The sequence below is a fragment of the Tamandua tetradactyla genome, chromosome 8 (assembly GCF_023851605.1).
Source record: "Tamandua tetradactyla isolate mTamTet1 chromosome 8, mTamTet1.pri, whole genome shotgun sequence".
Taxonomy (NCBI): domain Eukaryota; kingdom Metazoa; phylum Chordata; class Mammalia; order Pilosa; family Myrmecophagidae; genus Tamandua; species Tamandua tetradactyla.
Genome location: NC_135334.1, coordinates 83,450,391 through 83,462,788, shown reverse-complemented (window position 1 = coordinate 83,462,788; position 12,398 = coordinate 83,450,391). Strand labels below are relative to the sequence as shown.

The 12,398-nt window shown below is 40.0% G+C and overlaps 1 protein-coding gene across 4 annotated transcripts in view; it reads left to right on the top strand.

Annotated features, from left to right (window-relative positions):
- Positions 1 to 12,398, top strand: part of SCUBE2 (signal peptide, CUB domain and EGF like domain containing 2) — an 81,165-nt gene that overhangs the window by 55,229 nt on the left and 13,538 nt on the right. For all 4 annotated transcript variants that reach the window (XM_077113948.1, XM_077113947.1, XM_077113946.1 and 1 more), the window contains 2 exons: positions 10,664 to 10,834; positions 12,002 to 12,169. In XM_077113948.1, the coding sequence (XP_076970063.1) occupies positions 10,664 to 10,834; positions 12,002 to 12,169 (339 nt within the window). The remainder of the gene's footprint in view (positions 1 to 10,663; positions 10,835 to 12,001; positions 12,170 to 12,398) is intronic.

Below are 12,398 nucleotides of genomic sequence, written 5' to 3'. Positions count from 1 at the left end.
GAACTAGCAAAACAACAGAAAAAGATATAGAATGTTAATATAGAGAAAAAAATAAAAATAATAATAATAATAAAAAAAAGAAAAGGAAAAAGAAAAAAAAGACAAACAAACAAACGGACAGACAAAAAAAAAAAACCTATAGCTCAGATGCAGCTTCATTCAGTGTTTTAACATGATTACTTTACAATTAGGTATTATTGTGCTGTCCATTTTTGAGTTTTTGTATCTAGTCCTGTTGCACAGTCTGTATCCCTTCGGCTCCAATCACCCATTATCTTACCCTGTTTCTAACTCCTGCTGGACTCTGTTACCAATGACATATTCCAAGTTTATTCTCGAATGTCGGTTCACATCAGTGGGACCATACAGTATTTGTCCTTTAGTTTTTGGCTAGACTCACTCAGCATAATGTTCTCTAGGTCCATCCATGTTATTACATGCTTCATAAGTTTATCTTGTCTTAAAGCTGCATAATATTCCATCGTATGTATATACCACAGTTTGTTTAGCCACTCGTCTGTTGATGGACATTTTGGCTGTTTCCATCTCTTTGCAATTGTAAATAACGCTGCTATAAACATTGGTGTGCAAATGTCCGTTTGTGTCTTTGCCCTTAAGTCCTTTGAGTAGATACCTAGCAATGGTATTGCTGGGTCGTATGGCAATTCTATATTCAGCTTTTTGAGGAACCGTCAAACTGCCTTCCACAGTGGTTGCACCATTTGACATTCCCACCAACAGTGGATAAGTGTGCCTCTTTCTCCGCATCCTCTCCAGCACTTGTCATTTTCTGTTTTGTTGATAATGGCCATTCTGGTGGATGTGAGATGATATCTCATTGTGGTTTTGATTTGCATTTCTCTAATAGCCAGGGACGTTGAGCATCTCTTCATGTGCCTTTTGGCCATTTGTATTTCCTCTTCTGAGAGGTATCTGTTCAAGTCTTTTTCCCATTTTGTAATTGGGTTGGCTGTCTTTTTGTTGTTGTTGAGTTGAACAATCTCTTTATAAATTCTGGATACTAGACCTTTATCTGATATGTCATTTCCAAATATTGTCTCCCATTGTGTAGGCTGTCTTTCTACTTTCTTGATGAAGTTCTTTGATGCACAAAAGTGTTTAATTTTGAGGAGCTCCCATTTATTTATTTCCTTCTTCAGTGCTCTTGCTTTAGGTTTAAGGTCCATAAAACCGCCTCCAATTGTAAGTTTCATAAGATATCTCCCTACATTTTCCTCTAACTGTTTTATAGTCTTAGACCTAATGTTTAGATCTTTGATCCATTTTGAGTTAACTTTTGTATAGGGTGTGAGATACGGGTCTTCTTTCATTCTTTTGCATATGGATATCCAGTTCTCTAGGCACCATTTATTGAAGAGACTGTTCTGTCCCAGGTGAGTTGGCTTGACTGCCTTATCAAAGATCAAATGTCCATAGATGATAGGGTCTATATCTGAGCACTCTATTTGATTCCATTGGTCGATATATCTATCTTTATGCCAATACCATGCTGTTTTGACCACTGTGGCTTCATAATATGCCTTAAAGTCAGGCAGCGCGAGACCTCCAGCTTCGTTTTTTTTCCTCAAGATGTTTTTAGCAATTCGGGGCACCCTGCCCTTCCAGATAAATTTGCTTATTGGTTTTTCTATTTCTGAAAAATAAGTTGTTGGGATTTTGATTGGTATTGCCTTGAATCTGTAGATCAATTTAGGTAGGATTGACATCTTAACTATATTTAGTCTTCCAATCCATGAACACGGTATGCCCTTCCATCTATTTAGGTCTTCTGTGATTTCTTTTAGCAGTTTTTTGTAGTTTTCTTTATATAGGTTTTTTGTCTCTTTAGTTAAATTTATTCCTAGGTATTTTATTCTTTTAGTTGCAATTGTAAATGGGATTCGTTTCTTGATTTCCCCCTCAGCTTGTTCATTACTAGTGTATAGAAATGCTACAGATTTTTGAATGTTGATCTTGTAACCTGCTACTTTGCTGTACTCATTTATTAGCTCTAGTAGTTTTGTTGTGGATTTTTCCGGGTTTTCGACGTATGGTATCATATCGTCTGCAAACAGTGATAGTTTTACTTCTTCCTTTCCAATTTTGATGCCTTGTGTTTCTTTTTCTTGTCTAATTTCTCTGGCTAGAACCTCCAACACAATGTTGAATAATAGTGGTGATAGTGGACATCCTTGTCTTGTTCCTGATCTTAGGGGGAAAGTTTTCAATTTTTCCCCATTGAGGATGATATTAGCTGTGGGTTTTTCATATATTCCCTCTATCATTTTAAGGAAGTTCCCTTGTATTCCTATCTTTTGAAGTGTTTTCAACAGGAAAGGATGTTGAATCTTGTCAAATGCCTTCTCTGCATCAATTGAGATGATCATGTGATTTTTCTGCTTTGATTTGTTGATATGGTGTATTACATTAATTGATTTTCTTATGTTGAACCATCCTTGCATACCTGGGATGAATCCTACTTGGTCATGATGTATAATTCTTTTAATGTGTTGTTGGATACGATTTGCTGAATTTTATTGAGGATTTTTGCATCTATATTCATTAGAGAGATTGGTCTGTAGTTTTCTTTTTTTGTAATATCTTTGCCTGGTTTTGTTATGAGGGTGATGTTGGCTTCATAGAATGAATTAGGTAGTTTTCCCTCCACTTTGATTTTTTTGAAGAGTTTGAGGAGAGTTGGTACTAATTCTTTCTGGAATGTTTGATAGAATTCACATGTGAAGCCATCTGGTCCTGGACTTTTCTTTTTAGGAAGCTTTTGAATGACTGATTCAATTTCTTTACTTGTGATTGGTTTGTTGAGGTCATCTATTTCTTCTTGAGTCAAAGTTGGTCGTTCATGTCTTTCCAGGTACCCGTCCATTTCATCTAAATTGTTGTATTTATTAGCGTAAAGTTGTTCATAGTATCCTGTTATTACCTCCTTTATTTCTGTGAGGTCAGTAGTTATGTCTCCTCTTCCATTTCTGATCTTATTTATTTGCATCCTCTCTCTTCTTCTTTTTGTCAGTCTTGCTAAGGGCCCATCAATCTTATTGATTTTCTCATAGAACCAACTTCTGGTCTTATTGATTTTCTCTATTGTTTTCATGTTTTCAATTTCATTTATTTCTGCTCTACTCTTTGTTATTTCTTTCCTTTTGCTTGCTTTGGGGTTAGTTTGCTGTTCTTTCTCCAGTTCTTCCAAGTGGACAGTTAATTCCTGAATTTTTGCCTTTTCTTCTTTTCTGATATAGGCATTTAGGGCAATAAATTTCCCTCTTAGCACTGCCTTTGCTGCGTCCCATAGGTTTTGATATGTTGTGTTTTCGTTTTCATTCGCCTCGAGTTATTTACTAATTTCTCTTGTAATTTCTTCTTTGACCCACTCATTGTTTAAGAGTGTGTTGTTGAGCCTCCACGTATTTGTGAATTTTCTGGCACTCCGCCTATTATTGATTTCCGACTTCATTCCTTTATGATCCAAGAAAGTGTTGTGTATGATTTCAATCTTTTTAAATTTGTTAAGACTTGCTTTGTGACCCAGCATGTGGTCTATCTTTGAGAATGATCCATGAGCACTTGAAAAAAAGGTGTATCCTGCTGTTGTGGGATGTAATGTCCTATAAATGTCTGTTAAGTCTAGCTCATTTATAGTAATATTCAGATTCTCTATTTCTTTATTGATCCTCTGTCTAGATGTTCTGTCCATTGATGAGAGTGGTGAATTGAAGTCTCCAGCTATTATGGTATATGTGTCTATTTCCCTTTTCAGTGTTTGCAGTGTAGTCCTCACATATTTAGGGGCATTCCGGTTTGGTGCATAAATATTTATGATTGTTATGTCTTCTTATTTAATTGTTCCTTTTATTAGTATATAGTGTCCTTCCTTGTCTCTTTTAACTGTTTTACATTTGAAGTCTAATTTGTTGAATATAGTATAGCTACTCCTGCTCTTTTCTGGTTGTTATTTGCATGAAATATCTTTTCCCAACCTTTCACTTTCAACCTATGTTTATCTTTGGGTCTAAGATGTGTTTCCTGTAGACAGCATATAGAAGGATCCTGTTTTTTAATCCATTCTGCCAGTCTATGTCTTTTGATTGGGGAATTCAGTCCATTAACATTTAGTGTTTTTACTGTTTGGATAATATTTTCCTCTACCATTTTGCCTTTTGTATTATGTACATCATATCTGATTTTCCTTCTTTCTACACTTTACTCCATACCTCTCTCTTCTGTCTTTTCGTATCTGACTCTAGTGCTCCCTTTAGTATTTCTTGCAGAGCTGGTCTCTTCGTCACAAATTCTCTCAGTGACTTTTTGTCTGAGAATGTTTTAATTTCTCCCTCATTTTTGAAAGACAGTTTTGCTGGATATAGAAGTCTTGGTTGGCAGTTTTTCTCTTTTAGTAATTTAAATATATCATCCCACTGTCTTCTAGCGTCCATGGTTTCTGTTGAGAAACCTACACATAGTCTTATTGGGTTTCCCTTGTATGTGATGGATTGTTTTTCTCTTGCTGCTTTCAAGATCCTCTCTTTCTCTTTGACCTCTGACATTCTAACTAGTAAGTGTCTTGGAGAACGCCTATTTGGGTCTGTTCTCTTTGGGGTGCGCTGCGCTTCTTGGATCTGTAATTTTAGGTCTTTCATAAGAGTTGGGAAATTTTCAGTGATAATTTCTTCCATTAGTTTTTCTCCTCCTTTTCCCTTCTCCTCTCCTTCTGGGACACCCACAACACGTATATTTGTGCGCTTGATATTGTCCTTCAGTTCCCTGATCCTCTGTTCAAATTTTTCCATTCTTTTCCCTATAGTTTCTGTTTCTTTTTGGAACTCAGATGTTCCATCCTCCAAATCACTAATTCTATCTTCTGTCTATTTAAATCTATCATTGTAGGTATCCATTGTTTTTTCCATCTTTTCTACTTTATCCTTCACTTCCATAAGTTCTGTGATTTGTTTTCTCAGTTTTTCTATTTCTTCTTTTTGTTCAGCCCATGTCTTCTTCATGTCCTACCTCAATTTATCGATTTGGTTTTTGAAGAGTTTTTCCATTTCTGTTCGTATATTCAGCATTAGTTGTCTCAGCTGCTGTATCTCATTTGAACTATTGGTTTGTTCCTTTGACTGGGCCATATTTTCAACTTTCTGAGCGTGATCCGTTATCTTCTGCTGGCATCTGGGCATTTAGTCAGATTTCCCTGGGTGTTGGACCCAACAGGTTGAAAGATTTTTCTGTGAAATCTCTGAGTTCTGTTTTACTTATCCTGCCCAGTAGGTGGCGCTCGTGGCACTCGTTTGTCTGCGGGTCCCACCAGTAAAAGGTGCTGTGGGTCCTTTAACTTTGGAAAACTCTCACTGTGGGGAAGGTTCACCAGCCAAAGCGGCTTGGAAGATTGCCAATCCGAATCTCCCAGCCGACCCAGGGATCTGAACGCGGGGAGGGTCGCCGGCTGCTGCAGCCTGGGAGAGCGCCCGTCCGAATCTCCTAGCCGGCCCGGGGCGCCAAGCGTGGCGGGAGGGCGCCAGTCGCCGCGGCCCGGGGGAGTGCACCGTTCCCAGCTGGACCGGGAAGCCACGTGTTTGGAAGGGACCCCGGTCACCGTTCTCCGCGGCCTGGGGATCTCCGATCCAATTCTCCCAGCTGGCCCGGGAAGGAGGGAGGGAGGGACTCCGGCTGCCTGCTGCCCCGGCCCGGGGAAGCCCGCGCCCCTCAGCGATCTCACCGGAGAGGGTTCTCCCAGCCAGTCAGCCGTTCCAGAATGGGGTATGCTGTCTTCTTGATCTCTGTCATGGTTTCGGGAGCTGTTCTGTATCGTTTCTACTTCCCTAATAGCTGTTCTGGAGGAGGAACTAAGACCCGCGCGTCTTACTAAGCCGCCATCTTCTCCAGAAGTCCTGCCCTCAGCATTCTTTATCCCCTTACCCTGCCTCACCTTACTTCATCACACTTACCTCTCCTTGGCATTTTACTAGATTTTTGTTTGTTCATTTGCAGTCATCTTCTCTAATCAATTGAGAGCCCCATTAGGATGGGCAATGTCTGTCTTTCCTGCTGTATCTCCAGCTCCTAGAACAGTAGCCAGCAGATAATCACTGCTCAGTAGTTTTTGACTGATTGAGTAAATGAATTTTCACAGAGAACAGTTGAAATCCCAAGGATAGTTGAAATTATTCATCAAAAAGAGGGTATAGAGCAAAATCTTTGGGGAATATTTAAACTGAGGGCAAAAGAGGTACTCTAAAGGAAATGAAAATTCAGCCCCCCAATTCCGATGTTAACTAGGCACTAGGCTTCACGCATGTATTTGGGAATCCAGCGAGAAAGACTTCAAACTGGGCTCATCTTTCTGTTCCAATTGTCGGAATGTTTTCAAATAGCAAACCTGAGTACACACCAAAATCCTGTATAGACACTAGAAATCAGTTTCTCAGGACAAGGGGGTGCTGTCCCTCTGTTTTATGGAGCACTCATTTTTGTTTTTTAACTTTTTTTTTTTTTTTTTTTTAACATGGGCAGGCACCAGGAAATAAATCCAGGTCCTCTGGCATCGCAGGCAAGCATTCCTGCCTGCTGAGCCACCGTAGCCGGCCTTGGAGCACTCATTTAACAGGGGTCCAAACCAACATCCAAATGCCACCATTGCCTGGGGTGCCATTGCCTCTGAGCCATGATGAAGCAGCAGCTCTAGGACACCCTGGGAATCCACGTAGGCTGCCTGTGGCTCTCCTTCCAGTCAAGGCGTGATTCTTAAGAAAACCATCAGATGCTAGAGGGTGACCCCTTGTATTAGGTTCACCATCTTAGCCACAGAGAAACCATAGTGTTTGTCCATAGCCTGAAATACTCAAAGGCCTCTGTGCTGAAAAGAGGGCAGCTCTCTCAGGCCTCTTTGTCACCATTAATCCTGGTGCCCTCTGGTCTCTCCCTTTTGCGTTAGAAAAGCTTCTGCTTATCTTTTTTTTTTTTTTTCTTTTAAGGGGGAGAAACAGCTGTGTGGGATTTGAGAATGAGATTTTAATGGTCACTGAAGACACACAAAAGCTTTGCTGTGATAGTGAAGTGTTCTGGGGGCAATTGACTCTTTTGTCTGGGGCAGCAAAACAAGTTGGCTGCTCAAGTAGAAAAGAAAACCAACTGGAACGTGTGATTGAGGTCTTTTCAGGCCAGATCTTCTGCACATTTGCAGAAAGCTGTTTTCATGACATTTCAGAGTCTTTAATGTTTAGCTTGTTTTTACTCTGTGAAAGAAACGAAATTATTCAGAAGGTGCTTTGGCATAAAGTATTTGCGTAGGTCTTTCTCTCTGGAAGGAAAATGGAAATTTTGATTGACAATATGTTTGTATAAGGAAGGCAGGCCTTTTGCTGTGAGGAAAAAGAGTTGGTGTCCTCTTTGCTGTTGAGGAGTCTCAACAGGTGTGGCAGATTGTGAGTTCTCTCAAGCTGTATCCTTTACAGTCTTTGGAGGGATTGAAATAGCTATGAGGAAGTGCGGACAGAGAAGTTTAGGAACCTATCCAATTATTCTTTACAGTCCTGTCTTTTCCACATGCAAAGGGACTGGCTTTCTGTGAGAGGAACCCTGACAGAATGGATCATGCTGCTCTGACTCTTAAGTTATGATTAATGGAGTTCTTGAAATCATAGATACCATATGGGCACTGTTCTAGTTTGCTAGCTGCCAGAATGCAATATACTGAAATGGAATGGCTTTTGAAAAGGGAAATTTAATAAGTTGCTAGTTTATAGTTCTAAGACCGAGAAAATGTCCCAATTACCACAAGTCTATAGAAATGTCAAATCAAAGGCATCCAGGGACAGATACCTTGGTTCAAGAAGGCCGATGAAGTTCAGGGTTTCTCTCTCAAGTGACAAGGCACATGCTGAACACTGTCACAGTTTCTCTCTCAGCTGGAAGGGCACATGGCCAGCAAGGCATTATCTGCTAGTTTTCTCTCCTAGCTTCCTGTTTCATGAAGCTCCCGGGAGGCATTTCCCTTCTTCATCTCCAAAGGTTGCTGGTTTGTGGGCTCTCTGCTCCTCGTGGCTACGTCATCCTTCTCTGCTGTCTGAATCTCTCATTCTCCAAAATGTTTCCTCTTTTATAGGACTCCAGTAAACCAGTCAAGACCCACCCAAATGGGTGGAGACACATCTCCCCTAATCCAGTTTAACAACCGCTCTTAATTAAATCACATAAGAAATGGCTGCATTTACAAAATGGAATTAGGATTAAAACATGGCTTTTCAGGGTACATACATCCTTTCAAACCAGCACAGACACTTTCCTTTTAGGTGAATGGGTATTACGAAAAATACTGTTCCCAAAATGGAAATGTTTTGTGCAAGAGGGATCACTGATAGCCTTGCTTTTGTTTACTTTCTGCCAGTTTTCATGACAGGTTGATTTGTCAGAGCCATGAAGGGCTTGATTCTCTCATTTGCTGGCCTGCTGTAAGCATTGGGATAGTCGGGCAGGACACAGTGCATAATTCAGTCCAGCTTTTCATGGGATATGGGCTGAAACCAGAGTGATTATGGAAACCATTATCCATTTAAGGAGCAAATCTGGAATTATAGGTTCTGTCTGCCCCAGATCTATGCATCATACTCATAATAAGGTTGTTTGCCAAGAAAATGAGTTCAACTCACTTTTAATTTTATTTTTTTAAATATCATTAAATTGTATGAAATTGAATGCATGTGTTGCAAACCATTAATTGTACACTTTGTACAATTAAATAAAAATGAAATATTCTTTAAGAAGATCAAAGAAGAAGGTGGAATTATAAAAGAAAAGATAGGATTTAACAAATGAGGATGACTCCTGAATCATTATATTGATATTTCTTTTAGTCTCCAGTGTCTTAGAGCAGCCAGAAGGAAAAACATAAAATTGTGGAATTGTAACCCATACCAACCTCTGAAATCTGTTCTATAACTAATTGTTGTGGTATGCTTTGAAATTTATTGCTTTTTTGTATGCCTGTTATTTTTCACAATGAAAAAAAATTGGATGCGTGAGTATTGTAAAAGAAAATCCAAACAGTATAAAAAGCATTAAGATTTAGATATTTAGAGTAGACGTTCTTGATTGATTGCATTTAGTTGTAGAAATACGTCTTATTTTTAAAAATATCTCACTTTTTAAAAAATTATGGAGTGAATAATGAGAGGACAGTATTTTTGTTATTAGTAGTAGAAACCTTTGCCATGTTTTATCCTGAATGCATATATGCAAACTGTATTTATTGGATGGGATGAAAGCAGGTATCTCCCTTAAGGACATTCAAGAGATAAAATAACTAACTTATGTGATGTGTTGTTTTCTTTCTATTTCTTGGTAATTCAGATATAAAGAGAATGTGTTTGTTCTAGTCAGACTGCCTTAAGAGAGTCTTTGGTAAAGTTTTGAATTGTGCTCCAGTCTGCAGTTCCATTAAATGACTTTTCCCCCTTGATCTCAATGCTCTTGATTTCACCATAAGTGTATTTCACAGACTAATCGTGGGACCTTGGTCAAATTATTTAACCTCCCTAAGTCTCTGTTTCTATAAAAATTGAGCTAATAATAGCACCTACCTTCTTAGGGTTGTTTTGAGGACTAAATAAGTATGTAAAGCTTTTCGTGTGGTGTCTAGGAGATCGTAAGTACTCAGCAAACATTAACCTCTAGAAAGTTTATTTCTATGGTTATGATGATAATGTTTGAATATTACACTAGTTAACCCAGTTCAGTACATTTACTTCATATTCACACCCTACATAAGGTATAAATCCATGTTTGAATAACAATACCAGAAATATAATTCGAAACACAATTTATTAATTTAATTGTTATATATTCTTTCTGGCGACACTTCCAGGGTTCCTTCTTTGTAACTTATTAACTTTATGGGAAATATGAAAAATGGTACTTCAGAAAGCTCATCTGTAAGATCCTTGAGATCACCCTCCACATAGTTCACCTGAGTATTATTCAGAATACAGCTTCTGGCCGTATTACTTCCCTTTCAAAGTCTACCTTTTTTACCTGCAGAATAAAAACCTGCAAATATCTGACATTCAAGAACTTTTTCAATCTAGCCAATGTTTCTCTCTTCTTTCTCCTCCCATATGTCATTCAATGAGTATTTGCCACCTGCCCCCTTTCCCATCTGGAGAGATCCTACTCATCCTTCAAGGCCCAACATAAATGTGACCTCCTTTAGGAAGCCTTCCAGGATGTAGCCAACCAGAATATATAGCACCCTCTCTCTGTTCTCATAGCACAAGATGTTCAATGAATGACTTTCACCTTTATAATTCTTCCAACAGCTTGGTAAAGTAGTGAGAGCCAGAATTTTTTTTTTTTATCTCTTTAACCATTTAATGCATGTGCTACATGAATAATTAGGATCCTTGTGATCCCTGACCTCAAGGAGCTCATGGTCTAGGAAGAAGACAGACCTGGAGATCCCTCAAACGATGGGCAGTAGGGTCCATGGTGGAGGGGAGTGCAAAGGGAATCAGAGCTGGTACATAACTCTTCATGTGGGGAATTTTTTTTGTGGAGATGGGGAGGACATCTGTTTTCACCTTCATTTCTAGCATTCACATCGCTCTTCCTTGCCCTTTGTTCCTGCACTGACCAGACTGTTTCCCTCTTTGGCTAGTCAGTTGCAGGGCTGGAACATATTATGATGGAGCACAAGAACGCTGCATTTTATGTCCAAATGGAACTTTCCAAAATGAGGAAGGACAAATCACATGTGAACCCTGCCCGAGACTAGAAAACCCTGATGCCCTGAAGACTCCAGGGGCTTGGAATGTGTCTGAATGCGGAAGTAAGAATGCTGATGTCTCTTCTTACTCCCCCAATCCCCAGTATCATTGTTTAGACAGAAGCCCCAAGTGGCATTGCAAGGACTCCAGGTATACACACTGCACCTCGGGCTTCCGGAGAGGAGGGACCATATCGGGTTCATCTTTGGCAATCCAGTGCTTCACCCAGTGCCTCACACATGCCGGAAGATGCTTGCTTGAGTAAATAAATGAAGATGTGATTGACAAAATCATTGACACAAACAAGTGAAATATAGCAATTTTACCTTTATTTACTATAAATGTAGAACACCCTGAGACCTGAGTGATCACCAGTGTATAGGGACTATTTGAATGTGTTGTACAGTTCTTTGGTTAGATTTTTTATTCTGGTGACATAAATACAGCCTAAAATGACCCATTTTAACCACTTTCAAATGTATAATTTGGTGATGTTAATTGCTTGGGACATGTGCTTTTTTTTTTTTTACATGGGAATCAAACCCGGGTCTCCACCACAGCAGGCAAGAATTCTGCCACTGAGCCACCAGTGCACCCCTTGGGACATGTGCTTTTAAAAGTCATTTTACTATTTATGACTGTGTTGCTTGTCTTAAACTTAAAAAAAATCCTTGCTTAAATTAAATGCTACTGGTCCCTTTCGCAATGTGGATTGTATTGGTTGGAGTCAGTAAACTAATTGTAATAGGTCAGGACACATCTCAATGTAAGGAGGAAATATAACTGGTCAAAGAGGGGAAACTCTTCTGATCACTCTTTATATCACTCAGATGTACTTCTTGGTTTAATTACTAAATTGATTTCAGCCCCCTTCTCTCTGGGGACTCCTGCATTGTAGAGGATGCCTGGCTAACATAGAGCTAAATCTGAAATATTCTCAGACCTGCCCCATATTTTGGAAGCCATCAACATTCGATTCCTTGATTCCCATCTTTGCACTGTGCCGTGTACCCACAGCACAGTGTAAACATCAGGCACTCACACATCACCTACTTAGGGCCATTGGCAGAGCAGGGTCAGTTGATTGTTCATGTACTTCTCTCACTGAGGTGGGAGCTGGGCTCAGCACAGGGTGATGACATGAGCAACGTCTGGTCTCATCTGCAGAGAGGTGGGAAAGGGTCTCTGCATGAAGGACCTTGTTTACCTTGGGCCACTGGTCTCCCCAGGTCTGTGCCAACCTGGTGAATATTCCATGGATGGCTTTGCACCCTGCCAGCTCTGTCCTCTGGGCGCATTCCAGCCTGAAACCGGCCGTACTTCCTGCTTCCCTTGTGGAGGAAACCTCTCCACCAAACAACTAGGAGCCACTTCCTTCCAGGACTGTGAAACCAGAGGTAAGGATGTGGCAACTTGCTTTTTTCTAGAACTGACTTTTCTTTCTGAATACTATCAGAGTCTGGTAAAGCTCTAATCAAACCCAGCCCAGAGGTCCCCTGCATGGTGCCTCAGCAGCCAGAAGATCAGGTCCCCAGCTCCATCCACACAGAGAGCACAGGAACTTCCTGGAAATTTCCTGGATATGGTCTACCACAGTCATGTTGGTCCCTTAAGACAGGCCAACTG